This window comes from Nycticebus coucang, chromosome X, assembly GCF_027406575.1.
Source record: "Nycticebus coucang isolate mNycCou1 chromosome X, mNycCou1.pri, whole genome shotgun sequence".
NCBI classification, from domain to species: domain Eukaryota; kingdom Metazoa; phylum Chordata; class Mammalia; order Primates; family Lorisidae; genus Nycticebus; species Nycticebus coucang.
The window spans coordinates 112,688,193-112,712,007 of NC_069804.1; the positions used below are offsets into that span (position 1 = coordinate 112,688,193).

Here is a 23,815-nt window from a genome sequence, read left to right on the forward strand (position 1 = left end):
CTCATGTTGTTTCTCTAGGCTAAAGTGATCTGGTGCCACCCTAGCTCATAGAAACCTCAAACTCCTGAGTTCAAGTGATCCTCCTGCATCGGCCTCAGGAGTAGCTGGGACTACAGATGCCCACCACAATGCTCATCTCATTTTTCTGTTTTTAGTAGAGATGGGGTCTCGCTTTTGCTTATACTGATCTTGAACTCCCGAGCTCAAGTGATCCTCGCACCTTGGCCTCCCAGAGTGCTAGGATTATAGGCATGAAACACCACACACAGCCAGTCTATTTTTTTCTATAGCTCCAATTTTTGAAAATTACTTCCATATTTGGCCAATATTTCCCTTCTTTTACTTTCTAACAAGTTCAAGATTTATCTTTAAGTTTAAGTTTTTTTTTTTTTTTTTGCAGTTTTTGGCTGGGGCTGGGTTTGAACCCGCTACCTCTGGCACATGGGGCCAGCACCCTACTACTTTGAGCCACAGGCGCTGCCCAGTTTAGTGCTATTTTTAATTTAAGTGCTATTTACTTATTCCAAATACTATCTTCAATATAGTTGCCTCAGATCACATGTGACTTTATATCCGAGGGAGATGTGTAGTATTAGTCTTTCAAACAAAACATGTAATATAACCCTCAACCTTTTCACATATAATATCTTAAACTATGTCTCCTCAAATATGTTTCTGTATTGAAATACCCAAATGTAGGATTTATTACTTATTCTATTAAATTTCATCTTAGTGGATTCAGCCATCAACTCCAGAAGTGGAGATCATTTTGGATACTGCATATGTATTTAATGATTTACCTCCATGTGCTCAGAGGCAGAAGTTGGAAGCAGAGCAAATGTACCAAAGTTGAGCTCTAGGACTTTGCCCTGAGCTTCAATTAGAAAATGTTTTTAGGTTAACATAAAAGTTTATTTTATGGTGTGGTAAACATAAAATTTATTTTGGCAAAAAAGCTTCTGTTCTAAAAGTTTTGAAAACCACTTCTAGAGTAAGCCACTGATGAATTCTCTAAGACTGTAATCAATACCACACACTTTTTCTTACCACCACTTACCATATTGCCCAATCTAAATGGTTGTAATTCTTAACATTTGCATGATTTACCCACTATACATTAAAACTATACATTAAAATTGTGTGCAGCTAATTTTAATGAATCACCGTATTCATTTTTAAAAGATCACCATAATCTTAGTGAATATTCTTACATTTTTGTGAATCCCCCCAGCTTTAAACACAAAATAAACTTCTGAAAAATAATTTATCAATTTAAAAAATGCTAGCAACTCAATTGGTCTTACCTTGTGCTTTCTGCGAAAAAGTGCTAGTATATTCAGAAAAGAAAACTTACAATTTGTGGCTGATAATTCAGTCTACTTGTTTTAACCTGGTTATTCTTTCCCTTCTCATTCCCCTAGTATACCAGATGAGTTTTTAAAAGGGGAGGGGAGTGATTTTGTATCATAAAATAATCTTATACCAAGTGTCATACAAGAAAAGTTGATTTGGGAATGGCCTGACTCTCATTGGGACTATTCATCCAACAAGGTATAAACCAAATCAATTATTACGTCTCAACTCACATTTATCATTTTATTCAAATCTCAAAGAAAAAACCCAACTACTAAATGCAGATATATTACCATCTGAACTTCTTTGCTTTTTTGATAGTATTAACACATGAAGGGAATGTTATCAACTATTTTTTCCTGTTCCTGGTGACTCCATGTTGGAGTCCAGTGATATTCTCACAAGATCACACAGGAACTTGACATTGCAACTGAGATCAGAATCCCAGGATTTGTATTCCCAAGCCATTACACTTTTTGCTATACAACAGTTTTGCTTAAATGCTTATAGGAGGTGCTGATCATAAAAAAATGGAGCACCAAAATTAAAAATAAAATTGTTAAAATCAAACAATTTAATGTAACACACTTCCATGGCCCTCTACCACTTACAAGTTCTTCCTTCCTCAATTTCAAGTATTTAGTTTCTAAACTAAACTGAGCTTGAGATTGAATATTAAGCTTATCATAGATAAGACAGAGAAGAAATAAAATTATTATAATGTTATAGCGTCATCTCCCTAGAGGTATTAAATACAAACTGTTTATCTATTGCCCCTTTCATTCCCAAAATCATGATCCTCAGATGAGAAATGATCATATACATAAAACAACATGTAGAAATTAAAACACTTTAATATAAACATTTCCAGAATATAGACTGATTTTCTATGAGTAGTTTATGAGAGCTTTTTAAAACTATATATCATCTAAGTTTATCATAGACTGTTTCATTTTCCACTTTTAGAACTAGAAAATACAAAAATACACTGCAAATTAGATTTAACAAAGAAAAAAAATCAGTCTAATTTGTTTCATACATTTTCCTTGGAGAAAAACCAAGAAACATAAATTTACACACAACAACAAAATACCACCAACACAAACCCAAAAAAGGAATTAATTCTGCAATGCCTGGTAATTATCTTTTAAAATAAATTATTTCCAGTGAGTAAATAATTCACTATCACAGCAATTAGATGAACAGAAGTAGAGACAATTTCACTTAGGGAAATTACATTATATGTAAGAAATATGTATTTTTTTTTCTTTTTTTAAAGAAAATGATGGAAAGTAACTTGAGGAAAAGGCATATCGAATACTTTAACTTCACTTGGCTTTTGTTCAATATTAAAGTAACTGTCCACATAGAGAAATTCAAATAACATTAATTTTATGAAACCAAAGGTTTCAACCTATTTCTTCAACCTTGAGGGAACAAAACTATAAAGTTCGCAATCCAAATGTAGACTCATTCCAACCAAAGCACTGATTCATCTGTCTTTTCTTCATTGATTTCTTTTTGTTATGTTCTTCTTGTGTTCTTATGTTCTTGTTTCTCAGAGACTAGGTTTAGCCATTATTTCTTTTAATTAAATTTTAAGTTTCACCAAAATAATCAGTTTTCCTAAACTGATACTGACTACTTCTCCTTGTGTCTGATGCTTTTTTTTGTCTATATCCATTTTCTTTACTTTGATCTTTGAGTAAACAAACTAAAAATTCAAAATCCAAGAGTAGACTCATCCCGAAACACTGACTCTTCCACCTTTTCTTCAACAGGTTTCCTTTTTTGTCTTCTGTTCTTCTGATGTTCTTATTTCTTAGAAGCTAGGTTTAGGTTTTATAATTCTTTTTCAACTCAATTTCAATTTTTACACAAAAAAAATCTAAGTGTTTCTGAACTGAAACTGACTGTATCTACCTCTCCTTTTCTTCATAAGATATGCCTATTTTTATCTAAATACATACTCTTAATTTTCTTAAAATCATCCTTGGATCAAAAAAACTAAAATTTCAAAATCCTAGAATAGACTCATCCCAAAGCATTTCCTCTTCTGTCCTTTCTTTAACAGATTTTTTTTTCCCTTTCTTGTGCTTCCGTTCTTCTTTCTCAGAGGACACATCATGGCTTTTTTTCTTTTTTCGATGCTTAAGCTTTCCTGAACTGACCCCAACTTTATCCCCCTCTCTTTTCTTTTGACGAATGCTCTTGTCTTTGTCTAAATCTACATCTCCATAGCTCTTTTTCCTTTTATGCTTGGACTGCTCCTTCTCAGGCCTTTCTTCATGTTCTTCCAGATGTCGTCTTTTCTTCTGATGTCTCCGTTTATGACCTGCTTGGTCATCACTGGTATTGTTTTCTGAGGACAGGTGCTTGTAAACTTCAGATTCTACACTGTATGGGCCAGAGTTATTTTCTTGCTGATTAAGGCTCAAAGGTATTGGTTTTTCTGGGAAATAATTTCTGGTGAGTTGATAGTAACTACTAGAGTCTAGTCCCTGTTCACTGTCATGAGCTGGTAAACAATGAGGTAACTGGTTTTCCACGGTTCGTGAAATATTGTATGGTCCTGGATAGGTCTGAAAAGTCCCAAATGGGAGATTTTGCTCCAACATTTTATGTTTGGGTCTGACATCAACCATTTCTTTATATCTATATGTTTCCACAGAGCTGTCACCTATCTTTCTAAAACAAGTCTTTGGCTCTAGTCCTCTGGCTTTCTGCACTTTGATGTAATCTTCAAGTTCATCTTGAAAAGAATCATATGTCCTCTTTGAATGATCTGGTAACCAATGAGGTAATTGGCTTTCCACTGGTGAAGTACTGTATGGTTGCTGGTAGGTCTGGGAAGTCTCAAATGAAAATCTTTGCTCACATGTTGTTTGCTTGGGTCCAGATTCAACCATTTCTCTGTATCCATGAGTTTCCACAATGTTCTCTCTCATCTTCCTGAAACAAGTATTTGGATCTAGTCCTCTGGCTTTCTGCACTTTGATGTAATCTTCAAGTTCATCTTGGAAAGAGTCATATGTCTTCTTTGAATGAGCTGGTAAGGAATGAGGTAACTGGTTTTCTACTGCATGTGAAATATTGTATGATCCTGTATATGTTTGGAAACTCTCAAATGGGACACTTTGTTCAAACATTCTATGTCTGGGTCTAGAATGAACTACTTCCCTGTATCCACGCGTTTCCAAAGAACTCTCTTCCATCTTTCTGAAACAAGTATTGGGCTCTAGTCCTCTGGATTTATGCATATTGATGTAATCAGCACACTCATCTTGGTAAGATTCTTGTGTCTTCTTTGAATTCTTCACTAAATTGATGACAATGGATTCTCTGTAAAGAAGACAGTAGAAAATACTTATTACTAGATTATTTTATTCTGAATATTTTCTTTGTTCTCAAAAATATTAGTCAGAAAAATAAAAAAAGCCCAACAAATTTTAAAAACTCAGCTCATTATAAATGCTGTGAATCATGATTTTTTATGCCAAAAAGAAACAACATGATAGTGAGATATCTTCAGATACCTTGCAATTTTTATGCAAAAAATCACTTTTTTCAGGCCTGGGATGACAGGAGGGTAGTTATAAAGGAGAAGACATATTTGTTACTGTTGTAATACTGAAAATGTTAAGACATGTTTGGAGGTGTGGGTAAGGACCAATAGTATTTAATATCCTGACAGATGGTCTGATATGAATGTCATATCCTTCTCATATCCTTCTTAAAGGTTCAATTAGTCAGTTCCTTCCTTGTATAGGTCTATAAATGTAATAGGTACTTATTCTGGAACCTCCAGATTTCTTTTAATCTAAATCTATAAACCATGCAATGCTACTTAGCCATAAGAAATAATGAAACAATGTCTTTTGTAGCAACTTGGATGGAATTGGAGGCCATTATCCTAAGTGAAGTAACTCAGGAACAGCAAAGTAAATGCTGCCATATACCCACTGATAAGTGGGAGCTAAACTATGCTTATACAAGGACACACAGAATGACATAATGGAGATTAGGGAGTTAAAAGACAGGAGGATGGGAAGGGATGAGAGACGGCAAAGTACTTAAGGGGTACGATGTACACTATTTAGGTGATGGGCACACTAAAAGCCCAGACATTACCACTATACAATGTATAGAAGTAACAGAATTCAACTTGTACACTCTAAATCTATTAAAATGAAAGAAAAGCCTGTAATATTGATAAGAAGGCATTTAATCTGGTTGAACATGATTCTTTAGGTTTGTTTTCCTTGGTCATGTTACTGTTACTATTCAAATAAAGTTCAGCAATCAACAATTCCCCCCACAAAAGGCTAAATCCTAAATCTATTCAGAAATAGTAGCATGGGCTCTCTGTAGTTCCAGCTCCTTGGGAGGCTAAGGCAGGAAGGTCACTTGAGCTCAGGAATTCCAGGCTGTAGTATACCAAGATGATACCTGTGCTTACACACTGAAATCCAGTGTGGACAACATAGTGAGACCCTGTTCCTTAAACAAAAACAGGGTCTAAATGTAGGTTAATTTTGCAAGTCACAAAATCTAACTCCTAAGTATTTGAACTCAAATGATACAAATATTTCCTACTTGAATAAAATAATGTAACAAAATACCATGTCTTGATTTTTTAACAGCAAAAAGCAAAATGTATAATAGTTAAATGCCCCTCTGTCCTGCTACCTGAACTACCCAGTCGCCAACCGTCCATTCAATTCTCTTGTCCTTAAAATAATATAATAGAATGGATTAAACATTTGTTGACCTCCAACTATGTTCTAGGCCAGGAACTTTGGACATATTACATTTCATCATAATAATCTTTTAATAGAGTTGTCCAAAGTAATGTACTTGGTAGAAAGATAGATCTGGTATTTTGGGTTTTTTTCCTCTTAATTTTTTTATTAAATCATAACTGTGTACATTAATGCATTTATGGGGTACAATGTGCTGATTTTATATACAATTTAGAATGCTTACATCAAACTGTTACATAGCCTTCACCTCACTTACTTAATTAATGTGTTAAGACACTTATACTCTACCCTTAATAGATTTCACATGTACCCTTGCAATATGCACCATAGGTGATGTCCCACCCATTACCCTCCCTCTACCCAATCTCCTCCCTCCTCTCCTCTTCCCTCTTCCATCCTGGGCTATAGTTGTATTTTATCTTTCATTTGAAAGTGTGGGTGATTATATATTGGTTTCATAATAGTACTGAGTACACTGGATACTTTTTCTTTCATTCTTGAGATACTTTACTCAGAAGAATATGTTCCAGCTCCATCCATGTAAACATAAAAGAGGTAATATCTCTATCTTTTTTAAGGCTGCATAATATTTCATGGTGTACATATACCAAAATTAGTTAATCCATTCATGGATCCGTGGGCACTTGGGCTGCTTCCATGACTTGGCAATTATGAACTGGGCTTCAATAAACATTCTGGTGCAAATATCTTTGTTGTAAAGTGATTTTTGGTCTTCTGGATATATACCTAGTAGAAGAATTGCAGGATCAAATGGCAGGTCTACTTTTAGTTCCCTAAGTGTTCTCTAAACTTCTTTCCAAAAGGAATGTATTAGTTTGCATTCCCACCTGCAGTGCAAAAGGGTTCCCTTTTCTCCCCCTTTCTCCACATCCACACCAACATTTGTAGTTTTGGGATTCTTTTATACAGGCTATTCTTACTGGAGTTAGATAATATCTCAAAGTGGTTTTGATTTGCATTTCTCTGATGATTAAAGATGATGGGCATTTTTTCATGTGTGTGTAGGCCATGCGCCTGTCTTCTTCAAAGAAGCTTCTGTTCAAGTCTCTTGCCCAGAGACTTGAAATGGGATCACTTGTTCTTTTCTTAGTAATAAGTTTGAGTTCTCTGTGGATTCTAGTTATCAAACCTTTGTCAGAAACATAACCTGCAAATATCTTCTCCCATTCTGAGGGCTGTCTGCTTGCTTTACTTACTGTGTTCTTGGCTGTGCAGAAGCTTTTTAGTTTGATCAGATCCCAGTAATATATTTTTGGTGTTGCTTCAATTGCCCACGGGGTCCTCCTCATAAAATATTCTCCCAGGCCAATTTCTTCAAGTGTTTCCCTTGTACTCTTAAGTCTTTTATCCAGTAAGAATCAATTTTTGTTAATAGTGAAAGATGTGGGTCCAGTTTCCGTCTTCTACAAGTCACCAGCCAATTCACTCAGCACAATTTGTTAAATAGGGAGTATTTCCCCTAATTATGTTTTTGATAGGCTTATCAAAGGTCAAATGACAATAAGCGTCTAGGTTCATCTCTTGATTCTCTATCTGGTATTCTTATCCAGGTATGTCTAACAGAAAGACTTCTGTTCTCAACCACTACACCTTACTGGAAGACTGACTAGATCACTGAATCTCTGGAACTAAGGTGACCTTCCAGAGATTCTTTGAATTTATGTGGTTAGCATGAGAGTGATCTTTTAGCATCTCTCTGGAGGATACTGCTGTCTGGTCAGGAAGTATACTTGTTAGCCAGCTCTGCCAGTATACTATCATGACTAGAGAACATCATTAGGAATATTAGTGTGCAGTATATCACAAATATTACCAACCATATCCAGGTTCATAGGCAAATGAATGCCTAGAATGTACTTGACTAGAAGTTCTGGTGTTTGGTGTCACAGGAACATTTAGGCAAAAATGCTTACCTAATTTGATGTTCACTTCCTTGCATATGAGACCGGAACATATCTAAAGATGTAAAAGTGATACTACAAATATGGCAAACGTAGGTTCTTATACTAAATGCTGAAAAAAAACAAAAGAGTTCAAGTTAAGAACATCAATATGAATACACACAAAATCACATAATGTTAGAACTGAACAAGAATTTATTAGATATCATCTACTTAAAATTTCATAATAAAGATAGGGCCCAGAGAGGTCAAATGTCATGGTCAAAGTCACAGAGCCAGTTAGTAGAAAGGTTAGCCTCTCAGAGTCCATGTCTCTTAATTTAATACTCAGAATTCTTTATCCTACACCATACTGCTTCTCCAACCTTGACCTCTTCCCTACAAATCTGCTACTTGCCTACTTACTGTTGCTACTGTTGAGTTATAGTGGCCACCTCAAATTTACCATGCCAAACCAACCTTTGCCTCTGAATAGCTCAACTAACCTCTTTTTGTTTGCTCTTAACTCTCTTTCCATTCAACCAAAACCTGAAACATCCCAAAAAGTTAGAAATAAGAGCAAATTTGTACTCTCTTACCTGAAATCAGTGTAGTGAATTAGTTACCAAAAGTAATTTCCATAGAGTTAGAAAGGAGAGAGGTTCAGTGAGCCCCCTCTCAGGATAAAAGCTGAAAGCAAAATTCTAAAACAAAACAACTAGTTACCACTTAAAATGAGTCAAGAACTATAGAAGAAGAGTTGTACACTAGCTTACCTAACTATTCTGCTTCTTAGGTAGAATCAGAAGCAGAGGATAAAGTAATTTTTTTTAATTTTTTATTGCATCAACCTTCCACTTTGTCTTTGATCAAAAGAAGCAAAGTAATAAGTTTCATAAGCCAAATACAGATGCAATCCCATCCTAGGAGGGAGTCAGTAAGTTGGTCGGTGCAGAGATTTTAGGGATAACCAAGGTCTTTCTTAAACGGTTGCTTCTTTTAAATCAAATAGCAACCTAATAATTTGAAGGCAGTTAATTGAGTATACTGGCCATGTTTGAAGAAAGATTATTCACAGAAACAGAAGACTATTGGCGAGGAGAAAGAAAAATGCTGATTTAAAGACTCTGCTCACTACTGATATATACTCTACTGTGGGCCCAGGACAGCTCAGTAGGTTATGTCAAAATCTGAATGAATGATTCCTCAAAATTATCCTTCCATGGTGATTTCACATTCACCATGTTGATTTCTGTTAATTTGTTTTCCCATATTCTTTGATACCAAGAAAAGGATACCATGGATAATAGACATCAAGAAAAACTGAGAACTATAAATATGTATCTCCTTTTGCCACAAATCAATACCACAATGGCAGTAGGTTAACTTAAGTTACAATGTTTCCCAGCTTCTCTGATAAGAGTAACATGGGGTATTAGTTTAAAATACAGATTTTCCCGAGTAGCTGGGATTACAGGCGCCTGCCACAACACCCAGCTATTTTTTGGTTGCAGTTCAGCCGAGGCCGGGTTTGAACCCGCCACCCTTGGTATATGGGGCCGGCGCCTTACTGACTGAGCCACAGGCGCCCAGGAGTTGGAGGTTGCTGTGAGCTGTGTGATGCCATGGCACTCTACCGAGGGCCATAAAGTGAGACTCTGTCTCTACAAAAAAAACAAACAAAAAATACAGATTCTCCGTCCCCTCCCTTGGAGAACATAATTCACTCACAGCAAGGGGAATTTGTATTTTAACAAGTATAGCAAGTGATTATCAGAGACTTTGTGAGAAATACTAAGTATCTTTCCAGTTCCTCAGTTATCTGCCTCTTTGAAGTCTGTTTGTGTTACTGAGTCCTTGATTTGAGGCTCATCAACTTTAAAGATCATGGGACTCCCTGCAAAGCTAAGAACCAAACCCAGGACTGTCATCTTCCTAACAACTCTTTTCAGGAAATACTTATCTCTATTTTACAGGTGTCAAAACTAAAGCTCAGACAAACTTTACTAATACTATATATTTTGTGGGTGCTCAAGTTATGTAAAATAAGCAGGAGTGGTTATTTTACCTAAATAACTGGTTTCCTCTAGATTAGTGGATCTCAATACTGATTATACATATAAAATCATGTGGAAATTAAAAAAAAATTCATGTTACAGCTTCACAACAGACCAATTAAATCACAATCTCTAGGGTTAGAACTAGGATTTCTCACTTTTTGAAATCTTTCCAGATGATTTTACTGTACAGACATTATTGAGCACCTGTCCTAGATTACTGAGCAATGGTCTTCATTATGATTATAAACTCAGATTATATTTCAGAAATTCTATATATTCATTTAGTACTTATAATTTTAAATTTACTGTATAGTATCCTCCTCAGTTCCCTGTTTGTTTCCCCACAAATTACATCAGAAGTAAGATTCTAACAGAGATAATATAGGGGCTTAGAAGAGCTGCTGGTCATATATGAAAGATCCAAAGGCAGTTCTAAAACTGTGGTCTGATTACCATTATCTTAGTCCTTGGCTTTTCCACACACTGACGTTCCTTATCTTTTCCAAGGACATAAACATCTCAGAAGGTAATACATGAAAACTGTGTAAATTTTTTCTGTGAAGATATGAAGCCTATGCATGGGCCCCAAGGTCAGAATTCCTGACCAAATCCTTGTGACCTGTCTCCATTATGTTTATTACACTTTGCATTCTTTTATCCCCAAGACTGTTCCTTGACCCTATCCCGCTTTTGGCTGTCCTGTTCTCAGCCTTATATTCCTCATTTCTGAGTTCACCAGAAACTCAGGCTTCTTTGCATCTTGCACCTTTCAGAATCTTCCATAACTTATCACTTTGTGGGCCCAGAAGTGCATGTCTTTATAGTCTAACATTGCAGTTCTCAATTTTGGCTCCATATCAGAATCACTTGGGTAGTTAAAAAAGAGAAACAAAATACTAATGCATAGGTCACAGAGACAGTAATTTAATTGACTGCACACTTATAAATGTGACTCAAACTGTACAAACACAAGTCATGTAACCAAAACATATATATCACCACAATATTCTCGAAAAAATAATTTAAAAACTCTTAAATTTTTTAAAATTTCAGATTAATATGATGGTACACACGATCAGGTTACAATGTTTGTATTTATTAAGTAAATTCCCCATTATAGCTGTGCCCAACACCCAGAAGGTGTGCCATATACCCCCTACATTGTGCCCATTAGGTGGGAGCGTGCTGACACCACTCCCTTCTTCCCTCTCCTCCTCCTCACAACTTGAATTGAATTGAAAAAACTCTTTAAAAATGTAATTGAGTGGAGGGATGTGACAAGAGCACTGGGATTCTAAAAACTCCCCACATGATTCTAATTAGTGGTCAAAGTTCAGAACCACTGGTCTAACATCTTAAATGTGGCATAAAGCAGTTGAGAGTTACATGTAAGTAAAACTGCAAATGAATGTTCATCTTTATAAGAAAAACAGAAAATGCCCAATTTGCCTGTTTTTAAATTATGACAGGAGGACAAACACTTTTAAAAACCTACATTTGTTGAGAACCTTTTCTGTGATGGGAACTGTATATATTACTTTATTTCATCCTCATTCAATCCTGTAAGTTGCATTGTTTTCATTTTGTGTCTGAGGAATCTGAAGTACAACTGGGCAAGGGACTTCAAGTATATCTCCAAATCTATGTTCATCCCTTTGCACAATATTGCCTTTCAATAAACAATTAGAAAATATGAATTAAAAAAAAAAAAACTATGTACTCACTACCATGTAAAGAACCATATAGGGCGGCGCCTGTGGCTCAGTGAGTAGGGTGCCGGCCCCATATGCCAAGGGTGGCGGGTTCAAACCCAGCCCTGGCCAAACTGCAACAAAAAAATAGCCGGGCGTTGTGGCGGGCGCCTGTAGTCCCAGCTGCTCGGGAGGCTGAGGCAAGAGAATTGCGTAAGCCCAAGAGTTAGAGGTTGCTGTGAGCTGTGCGACGCCACGGCACTCTACCGGAGGGCGGTACAGTGAGACTCTGTCTCTACAAAAAAAAAAAAAAAAAAGAACCATATAAGGAGGATATTGCAAAATAAAATATAATTTCTTATCTTAATGATGTTAATTCACTTGAGAGGCTATAATTGATATAATTATCAATGAACAGTAAAGCTTATGAGAAATCTAAGGAAGGGGAGAATACCAAGAGCTATAGTAGTGAGGGAAATTAGGATGGATCTTGGAAAACAAGAAGAATCTAAATTATAAATAAAGCAGATTATGGCACTCTAGGGAATGAAAACAATATCAGGTATGGCAAAGATAGAAATGAGCATAGGTATTGAGTCTAAATAATCTGTTCAAAAAATAGTGAGCACCTATGTGGCACCAAGCATCATACTAGATGCTAAGGATCCAAGATTAATAAAACAGCCAGGCTGCCCACAGGTCCAGTGTGAGAAAGATTATGTGAACAAAGGGTTTCAGTTTCATTTGGTAAAAGTAAGAGAGGTATGCTGACGATGTATGGGAGTGCAAAGAATCAGAGAAATTCAACACAATACAGGTCTGGTGAAGAAAGTCTACTGGAAGAAATGATGCCTTAGCTCAGCCTAAAAGGAAGAAGTACTTACAGGAACTTCTTAAAATTTGGAACTATTGGATTAATAAATTGTGGTATATGTACACCATGGAATATTATGCAGCCTTAAAGAAAGATGGAGACTTTATCTCTTTCATGTTTACATGGATGGAACTGTAACCTCAAGAATGGAAGAAAAAGTATCCAATGTACTCAGCCCTACTATGAAACTAATTTATGGCTTTCATATGAAAGCTATAACCCAGTTACAACCTAAGAATATGGGGAAGAGGGAGAGGAAGGGGGGAGGATGGGCAGAGGGAGGGTGATTGGTGGGATTATACCTGCGGTGCATCTTACAAGGGTACATGTGAAACTTAGTAAATGTAGAATATAAATGTCTTAACACAATAACTAAGAAAATGCCAGGAAGGCTATGTTAACCAGTGTGATGAATATATGTCAAATGGTCTATAAAACCAGGGCATGGTGCCCCATGATTACATTAATGTACACAGCTATGATTTAATAATAATAATAAAAATTGGAACTACTGTAGATTTTAAAACAAAACAATGAAATTGGAAGAGGCAAAAAGGAGTCAATCAAATAGAGACTTAAATGTTATGCTAAGGAGCCTAGATTTTTATTCTGTGTTCTCAGAAATATTGAAATGGTTTAGGTAATAAATGACAAGGTTAGTCAATTGTGTGTTTTAGATGAATTTCTCCTCTGGCTGTAATACAGAAGATAAAGTTAAGAGGAGCAAGCCTAGAAGTAAGGAGACCATAATTAAGAAGGAAGAGATAATGAGGACATGGACTAGAAAGGTCTTGGCAAAGGTAGCATGGAGATTGGTGAAAAGTTTAACTTTAAAACTGGCAAAACATAGTGACTGAATGTGAGGGACAGGGGAGAGAGAGGAATTTAGAGGGGTCTAAAATAGTTCCCAGAGCCAGGTGTGGTGGCTCATGCCTTAATCCTAGCACTTGGAAGGCTGAGGCCGGTGGATTGCCTGAGCTCACAGGTTCTAGACCAGCCCAAGCCAGAGCGAGACCTCGTCTTGAAAAAATAGCCGGGCATTGTGGTGGGCACCTATAGTCCCAGCTACTTGGGAGGCTGAGGGAAAAGAATCGGTTGAGCCCAAGAGTTTTAGGTTGCTGTGAGCTATGATGCCATGGCACTCTACCAAGGGTGACAAAGTGAGACTCTGTCTCAAATAAATAAATAAATAAATAAAATAGTTCATAGAAACCTAGTTTGGTAACTGGGTGGGTGATGACCTCATTAACTGAAATTGGAACTTCACAAGGAAGGGGGTGAGAGTAAGTAATGGTGAGTATAAGTTTGAAGACACAGCGTCTGAGTTATCTCTGAAAACTTCATGCTGGGGTGCCTGACAGGCAGTTATATATGGGAGTTTAAAAGGCAGAAGATAGGTAATAGAGATTCTGGAGATGTTAGAACATGTGGTAGTCAAAATAATCAGAGTAGATGAAGTCTCCTGAGAAAAATGTACAGGTGGTCACAAGAATAGCAACACAATTGCAAAACCCTGGAGAGTGTCACTCTTTAAGATGATAGAGAAAGAGCCTATGAAAAGTCCAAGTAAAGGACAGAGATATAAGGATAAACAGGACAGTGTGATGTTAAAGGAGCTAAATAAAGCTATCCACTGGATTCAAAATTCTGAGGTCACTCCAACCCCGTAAGGAGTACTTTCAATGGAGTAGTAAAGTAGCAGTGAGTTGAGTGAGTAACAAGTGAAAACAAAATAGACGACACTGAAAAAATTTTCGGTTAAGAAGGTAAAGGTAAAGTGTAGTCGATATAGGAGAACTCGGGGTTACAAAAGGATTTGGGTAAAGCAAGATACTTGTTAATTCACAACTGATGGTCAAACTTTTCTTGATGAAATAAGAAACTCATCAGAAATTGTGAGGAAAGGGAGTATAGATCAGGGCAAGAGAGTCTTGGAGAGTGATGTAGGTTTAGCTAAGGAGAAAATGAAGGAAAAGAAAAACGATTAAGTATGACCAAAAGCCCAAAGAGGTTGCATACCAAGGCTTGGAAGAAGTACCCAATCTCTTACACTTAGATAATTTTCCACAGCAGCACTAAGTAGGTCTGAATTTATAAGTAGAAAAGGGGAACAGTGAAATTGATTCAAAGTTGAAATTTTACTATGAGGGAGTGAGAGAGTAACAATGAGATACAAGTAAAGCTTTCCAGAAGGTCGTTACAGCATTAAGGTGTGAGATGGTAGTAGTATAAACGTAATGAAAGAGTAAATAAAGGAGAAATAGTTCTAAAAATATTTGATAAGACTTGCTGATAGATATATTACAAGAATTTATGCCAAAGGTTCAAGTGTAGGTGGAACTGCTGGCAAAGACAGAAGGCTTGAAATTTAAGTTTGTTTTAGAGAAGATTATTAATTCTATTGTAGGTATGTTAAGTTACAGGTTAAGGTGAGATATCTAAGTGCAATAATGGGGCTAGAAATTAGTTAAGATAAACAAAGCAAATACAATAAATAAAAAATACATACATACTTTAGTTTCATATTGTTATGGTAGCCATTCTTGTGCTAATAAGATCTGGGTGAGGGACATGAAGAAAGCAGTGGGAATGATGAAGAAAAAGATAAAGACATTATATATGGGAGAAACATATAAAAATAATAAATATTAGCAGATGGAAAGAAAGGCAAGGACAGAAAGAAGAAAATGAGTGAAATAGTTAGGTGTGATATGTTAAATTGTTTTGTTGCCACTTGCTCACTTTTAATATGGGATTCTGCTGTTATGGTTCTTTCAAATTCTCGTTAGCTAATTTAAATTCTCCACCTGTTTTTTAATGCTCAAATATTTACTGCTTTTGAAATGAAATAGTCAAGATAGGGCTGAAAATTTGATTGAGCTCTAGCTTCAGAGGCTGCTGTAAAATGATTTCAATGACTGAATTAAATGATGTGGGTAAACATCCCCCTCCTCCACCATCAGGTGAAAATCTCCCCCAAATTCTTCTTCCCTCATTCTAACAATTGTGAAACTCCAGAGTGTCAAATTCCCTTCCCCTTTAGAAATGACATGAGTGCACACACTTCTCAGAACTAACCCATTCAAATTTATCTAATGCTCGACTTGGCACCTGTAGCTCAGTGAGTAGGGCGTCGGCCACATACACTGAGGCTGGTGGGTTCAAGCCTGGCCCAGGCCTGCTGAACAACAATGACAACTGCAACCAAAAATAGCTCGGCATTGTGGTGGGCAACTGTCGTCCCACCTACTTGGGAGGGTGAGGCAAGAGAATCACTTAAGCACAAGAGTTTGAGGTTGCTGTGAGCTGTGATGCCACAGTACTCTACCGAGGGCGACATAGCAACACTGTCTCAAAAAAAAAAAAAAAAAACTATTTAATACCACTAAGCTAGAAGCTACTTATTTCATATACTCTCAGCCCAGCAATAGGAAAAATACTCTAACAAGCAGAAGGTTGTCATTTCACCAAACTTCTACTATTTTCAGAAGCTCTATCACTTCAATTTCTACAATTGCCTAAATCAACATTCTTTAAAATCCCAGATAAAAACACTTATCTCTTTGTAACTTTTTGGGAGATGATTAATCACATTAAATAGGAAAAATGAAATAGTACAAAAAGAGAGCACTCATTAAATAAAGCCTAATTAATAGTTCACTGATTCAGGGCAGCGCCTGTGGCTCAAAGGAGTAGGGTGCCGGCCCCATATGCCGGAGGTGGTGGGTTCAAGCCCAGCCCCGGCCAAAAACTGCAAAAAAAAAAAAAATAGTTCACTGATTCATATATTAAACCAATCTCTACTAAAGTGGGCTTACTTCTATGCTAGTTTCTATCTCTGGCACTGGAAATATAGATAAGTTAAGTGAAGTCCCTTCTCTTAAAGACCTTACACTCTAATGGAGATAAAGACACGTGGAAAGATAATTAGATATGCAGGTTAAGGACGCACAGAAGATTAGCCTTGAAAAAAGTGAAAAGGCTTCCAGGCAGCCGCAGTATGTTAAAAAAAAAAAAAAAAAGAGTAGGAGTTAGCCAGGAGAAGAGGGTTATGAGGTATTCCAGGCAAAGTGGCAGCATGAACAAGGACACAGAAACAAAAAGTAGCATAATAGTTCATGGAAACTATAAGCAGTATTCAAGTGCTGACTCACATAAATCACGGCAAGAAGTACTAGGGGGGAAGCCTAGAGAAGGCAGGCAGAAACAAGAAGATAGAGAGCTATGGAGCTTAGATTTTAGCCTTAGAAGATGGTGAAACAATGAAGGGTCTTAAAGAAGGGTAAGGGCATGGAAATATTTAAAGCGAAAACATTCTAATGGTTAAACTGAGGGTAAATTTGGGGAGACAAAACTGGAGGCAGGGAGTGTAAGGAGATCGTAGCAATACTCTAGGACAGGCGTCCTCAAACTTTTTAAACAATTCACTGTCCCTCAGACCGTTGGAGGGCCGGACTATATTAAAAAAAAAAAAAAGAAACAAAAAAAACTATGAACAAATTCCTATGCACACTGCACATATCTTATTTTGAAGTAAAAAAACAAAACGGGAACAAATACAATCACACCGCCTCATGTGGCCCGCGGGCGGCAGTTTGAGGACCCCTGTTCTAGGATAATGCATCTCAAAATTTATTGAGTACAAATCACCTAGGGATCTTGTTAAAATGAAAATTCTGATTCTTTTGGTCTGCAGTGGAGCCTGAGATTCTTTTATCTAACAAGCTTTCAGGTGAAGCCAATGGTGCTGATCCACAACCAACACTTTGAGTAGCAAACATCTAGGAAAGATGTTGAGAACCTGAACTAGTGTGGGAAGAGCAGTGCTGTAGAGACAGGTACAGTAATATTCAGGACATAAAACAGTCACAGGTGATATAGAAAGTGGGGGGTTCACAGTTAACTACAGGTATCTACTTTGAAAGAATACGTGGGTCTGAAATGGCTATGAGGCAGCCAGGTGAAGCAGTAGCTGCCATTTAAATATGTGAGTCTAAGAATTGACAGATAAATCATAAGCGTATAGATGAGAGATGAAAACAGGGTAATAGATTAAATCATGTTTGTAGAGTAAGGTCAAGAATGGAATCACGGGAATACCTAGGTCTAGGTAATAAATACAAATAGATCCCATTAAAAAAAAAAAAAAACAGAAAAGAAACAGAAACACAGGCAAAGAACCAGAGCATAAGAGTATAAGGTGTTACATATGACAAAGAATAGAGGTTCAAAAAATAAGGAGTAATGAGCATTTTCACATGAAGCAAAAAGGTCTAGTAGGGAAAGAATCTAAAAACAACAGTAAGTGAAGGAAAAGAAGTAGGTGGAAGAGAGAATATGAAAGGGGAATAAAATACACTGGTAGTGAGAAGGTGCCTGTGGGGAAAAATGAAAAAAAAAAAAAAAACATTGTTAGAAGAGCACGTGAATCAGGATACGTCTCTGTTGCACCTCAATTCTTACCATTCTTTCTTAGCTCCAAGCTCTTTTATTCATCCTCTCTCCTTCCCATGTCTATCAAATAAAATCATCAAAATCTATGAAGATTTTTCTGGAACATGATGTTTCATTCCTTTAGTTACAAAAAAAATATGTACACAACAAGCCATGTCTGTAGCCTTTTCCCATGAAGTCTTATTAACCCAATTAGTTTACATACTTGCTCCTTCAGGAAAGGTGGTATACTCCTATCTGTATTCCCAAGAATAAGTAGCTTGGTCCTCAAGAGACACTAAACCACACTTAGTAAATGATACTAATTTTTTCTCACATGACACCAATTTAACATACTTCCTTAGGCATCTAGGATAACATGAAACCATGGAAATAACTATATTTATTCTAAAATTAATAGAAGTCATCTAAATAATTCTGGATCTTGTTTTCTAGAAAACAAACAGATAAAGCTAGGTGGACATGAAAATCCTTACTTATCTAAAATTCTGTGATTCTATGAATACTATCAACCTCTCACTCAACAAGAGTAAAATAATACATAACTAAGCTAGTATGTTTTATAAAATACAAACTTCCTATAAAAGAATTTTGGGATAATTTTACTGTTTACCATTTGCATTTGATTTTGCTGGAAGAGGTTTCTCTTTCTCTCTTATCTTGTCTACAAACGTCTTCCTAGCTTCATTTCTTTTGTGTTTTTTCCCAACATAATGTTGTTGGGCCATTACTGGACTATTAAAGGAAGCAGGACAAAGCTTGCAGTATTTGTTTGGATTATTCAAATCCAAAGCACTGCTGGAAGAAGAAGGCATAGTCGTGTCTTTAATCCCACCTGGAGGAAGCTTGGCAGCAAGAGGCTTCAGGAAGGTAGACTCTGCAGAAGTAGGAATAGGCACACCTGCTGAAATAGTTGTAATGAGAAGTGATCAACATGTGTTTAAATATTAGAGCTGCATTTATTGTAGAGTATTCAGGAAATTTAGAACACTCTAAAAACCCACCCTCTGGACTTGAAGGCTGCTGGATAAAGACACTCAAGACAAAAAGAATTTCCTTCCGTGAAAATGGAAATCTGAATGTGAATCTGTCACCAAGTTTCTCCAACAAAGACACAGAAGGTAAGGAATGTTCTGCATCAGGAACTGCCTAATTATATTCAAATGAATCAATGAAAGCAGGAGAGCCATCTTAGGATGATTCTTTGAAATCAGTGAAGAGTAAAATAGATGGTACCAACTTCCAAGTTGGTGACTTTCTTGATTAACATAGGAGGACATCTCTTCAATCCAGATTTGTAATGTTTGCATCAGAATAAAATCTATGCAGTTGTTTAAGACTATAAAACTATACAGGCTCCTAAAATTTCAGTTATTTCATACCCTTTTCATTTACTCTTCGCTCTGAGCCCAAATTTATGAATTTTGGAGTCTGAAGATAAGGCTTTTATTAATACAAGATGCTTTCTTTTATAGAGCAAACTGATTCTTTCTCTAGAATGTCAGGCAGAAAAACAAACCAAAAATTAGAGACCAGAGTTAATTTAAAAAATGATTCTGGTTTTATTTGTTGAGAAAGAAGTAAGTTTTAATAATTTTTTTGTCACTGGCTTTGCTGAGTAATGCCTATGCTGTGAATTAGAAATAAACATTGGTGAATTTTCCATGTTAGCCATGTTTTAGTCCTGAAGTGTTGAAGCTACTAAGAATGTGATAAATCATTTTTCCAGAGGATTAATCATTCTTTTTATATTGTTTTATCATATAAGTTTTTATAAATATAAGTTGTATTTTCCAGGATGTACTCTGCTATTTCAGCTTTGATTCAGATGGCCCATATGCACTGGTGGCCCAACATCACTAGAAAGAGGAAAGAGGCAATTATTTTGTAATTCTCTACATCTTTAAGGTTAGAAATAAAATATGTACTTGATAACTACTAATTGATGATGCTAGTGCTACATTTTTCTTCATATTCATAGGAAGAAAGGAATAGGCTGTCAGAGTAGAAGGAAATTCAGTAACATACATTTACTTATTTATTTATTCATGCCTACACTTAATAGTCAGGAAATACTGCATCCATAACTATATTATGGTGAAAATATTGATCAAAACACAATGTGATAATATTTTGGAAAATATGAAATCAATGAAAGGAGAAGGAAAAAGGAGCTAAGATTTTATGATTTGATAAGAAAACTGACAGAGCTCTAGCTGCTCATTGTTTCTTCATAGCTAGTAAAACCAATCACTGAAAGGAAAAAGTCATAACATTTCTTAAAATTCAGCGAACAAGTATAATCTCCATTAAATGACAAAGATAAAGAGATTAACTGGGCAGAAAAAGAATAATCAAGTTATTTCAACATGAATAAAAGTGTCCCTAATAAAAAATGTATGGCAGAGTTGGGAAAAAATAATAGGTGGACCCTGTATTGAAGATAAAGAGGTGCATGTAACCTTACCCATTTCTGGCTGAAATCCTGAAGGAGATACCTGATCATGTTCTTCCATTAATTGCTTCAGCTTTTTAGCATGGACCTTCCCCATATAGTGAGACTGAGCAACAACTGGGGAGCTAAAAATCATGTTGCAGAGATCACAAAATTTGTTTTTGTCCACTACTTCATTCCTATGTACCTGAAATAAACAAAATTTTGTCAGAAAAATTAGATAACTCAAAGTTTAGAATTAAAACATCAACATAGAACACTCACCTGAAAATTCCCAACATACATCTTCATTCTCTTACCAGGCACTTCGTTTTGTTCCCCACGCATATGAAAATAAAAACTAACATTTTGAGCATGTTGTTCACTCTGAAAGAAGATATAATGACATTGTTTATTCAATAACAGGCTCACCCAAAGTTTACACCTCTCTGAATTTAAGGACAGCATTCATGTGTTTTGTTTTGTTTTTTGGCCGGGGCTGGGTTTGAACCCGCAACCTCTGGCATATGGGGCCGGCGCCCTACCCCTTTGAGTCACAGGTGCTGCCCTTTTGTTTTGTTTTTTTTAGGGACAGAGTCTCACTTTATCGCCCTCAGTAGAGGGCCATGGCATCACAGCTCACAGCAACGTCCAACTCCTGGGCTTAGGTGATTCTCTTGCCTCAGCCTCCCCAGTAGCTGGGACACAGGCACCCGCCACAACACCCAGCTATTTTTTGCTGCAGTTTGGCAGGGGCTGGGATCGAACCCACCACCCTCGGTATATAGGGCCAGCTCCCGACCCACTAAGCCACAGGCAATGCCCAGCATTCATGTATTTTAATATACCCTGTTTCCCCGAAAATAAGACAGTGTCTTATTTTAAGGTGTACTCCCAAAGATGCGCTAGGTCTTATTTTCAGGGGACGTCTTATCTTTCCTGTAAGTAGGTCTTATTTTCAGAGGATGTCTTATTTTCGGGAAAACAAGGTAGTTAGTCTGTACCAAGTTTATGAAAGAGCATCACACACTTTCAAATCGCTAAATTTTAGTTAAAATGAAAGTAATGCTACATTTTAGAGACAATAATGTTTAGATTCTTGTTTCTAACAGAGACTGCTAGCTGTTATCCAATATCACATGCCTTTCTCCTTAGTTACAAATCTTGAAACATTTTTCAGCCTTCCTTTAAGCAAGATGTAGCCATGTGACTAGATTATGGCCTATAAGAAGTAATTTGAAGTATTATACAGAACTTATGAGAAGCCTTCCTAAAAGGCTAGGGGATAAGCCCTTCTTTTATCCTTCTTCCTTCTGGAATTAAGATGCAAAGGACCATTATGGGCCATCTTGGACCATGGGAGACCTTGAAGAATAAAGCCAGTTCATCAGAGTAGAAAGATAGAAAATACCTAGGTCCCTGATGATGTCACAGAACTTTTATATCAGCCCTATACTGCCTACCTCTTAAACTACTTCATATGAGAAAATAAACCATTTGGGACTAAGTCAAATTAGAAATTTCTGAACAAATTTATAACAAAGTACATGAAAATAACCAAGCTGTTGGTATAGGCCCTATAGGGAGAAGGAAAACTGACATTTCCTGAGTGCATAACGTGAGTCAATCACTCTCTCTGCAGAATTTTAAATTGCGAAGTATATCTATCATGTAATTACAGTAATTTCATTCCAATCAATGTAAGGACTAAAATATAACTGCCAATAAGATAAGCAAGGTACAAAACTAGATGAAGTGTTTAAAAAAGTAGAATTGGCATTACATTTGTTTAAAGTGTATGAATCTAGTACTTTTGGTAACCAAGATACCAGATCTGAAAGAAATCCAGTAGCTGATCAGATAATATTGAAATGTGAGGTAATGCCAATGAAATCAGAAAAAAAAAATAATTTTTAGGCTTAGTCATGCCAATGGCTAGCTGTGGAGAATTACTAGCCCTCTGGGTCTAAATTTTCTAATCTATAAACTAAGAGTAAAGACATTAAACATTCTGTCTTTTAGCTCTAGAATCTATGGTTCTATGCCTAAAAACATGTGAAGTCAAGTTCAAGACTGGTTCATTTTGTTTTTATAGTCTTTATTTACTATAAAGGAAGACCAAGAGTTATAATACCACTTGATTCACATTAATACAGGGTATCCTAAAGGTTGCCATACATTAACAGGGAAAATGGAAAAATTGTACCTAAATGCACTTTTATTTACAAAATATTCATTGAAAAATTTTAAAAAATATTTCTGTGTTGATATATAAATATTAAAAATATTAAAAATAAAAAAATATAAAGAAGTTTGTTAATTTTTCCTATTTATGATGACCTTTGGAACACCCTATATTTTCCTACACAAGGTTCATAATCCCTCCCTTATACTTACTATAAGGATGAATGGTACAGTGGCTTGATGAATACAAAAAGAGGCAGAATGGTGTGAAGAAAAGAGCCTTTGGAGTCATAAAGTCTGAGTTTCTAAATATGAATTCCCTAAACTTGAGGCAGTACATTACTGTCCCTCTTTGAGCCAGTGTTCTCATTCATCAAAAAGAAAGAATATCACCTATTTCACTTAAGAATCAAATAACATGGCTTATAGGAAGTTTACTTGCTAATACTTGCTACTACCCTTTTCCATTATTTTTAACCTACCTCATAATGTGAAATCCTTTGTGAATCAAACTGTAAAACCACTCCACAAACTTGACAAAAATTATCTGTAAAAAGTTCAGCCTTTTCCTGTTCATTCCAAATGGCATCTATGAATAAAATAGATGGAAGACAATATATCACATTAATACAATAGAACCTCTGTGAGTTGACCACCCAAGGGACTGTAATAAACTGGTCAACACACGGAAGTGGTCAACATAAGCAACTAGGCCTATTGTACTGATAGGTACATGTGGTACATGTCTGGTCTATAAAAATTGGGTCAACTTAAGGAGGTGGTCAATGTAGGAATGAGGTCAACTACAGAGGTTCTACTATAGTTAGAGGTATCATTTTCATTCCTCAACTATATATTATTTCAAATGCCACATCAAATTTGAGTGCATCTGGGGCTGTAACAATAGTCTTTTATAATCCTAGCACTCTGGGAAGCTGAGGTGGGTGGACTGCCTGAGCTCAGGAGTTCGAGACAAGCTTGAGCAAGGGTGAGATACCTGTCCCTAAAAAATAGCTGGGTATTGTGGTGGGTGCCTGTATTCGCAGCTACCAGGGAGACTGAGGCAAGAGAATAGCTTTGAGTCTAAGATTTTGAGGTTGC

At 36.3% G+C, this 23,815-nt stretch overlaps 1 protein-coding gene across 2 annotated transcripts in view; it reads right to left on the bottom strand.

Moving 5' to 3' along the window:
• Positions 1-2,191: 2,191 nt before the first annotated feature.
• ZMAT1 (zinc finger matrin-type 1) overlaps positions 2,192-23,815 on the bottom strand; it is a 56,292-nt gene continuing 34,668 nt past the window's right edge. Inside the window, exons 2-7 of one of the 2 annotated variants that reach the window (XM_053579597.1) lie at positions 23,197-23,303; positions 20,816-20,917; positions 20,564-20,738; positions 18,932-19,000; positions 8,051-8,150; positions 2,192-4,695 (exon numbers count right to left, since the gene is read on the bottom strand). In XM_053579597.1, the coding sequence (XP_053435572.1) occupies positions 3,369-4,695; positions 8,051-8,150; positions 18,932-19,000; positions 20,564-20,738; positions 20,816-20,917; positions 23,197-23,303 (1,880 nt within the window). In that variant the 3' untranslated portion in view covers positions 2,192-3,368. Of the gene's footprint in view, positions 4,696-8,050; positions 8,151-18,709; positions 18,907-18,931; positions 19,001-20,563; positions 20,739-20,815; positions 20,918-23,196; positions 23,304-23,815 lie in introns of those variants that run through there. The other variant, XM_053579598.1, reaches the window with a different exon arrangement.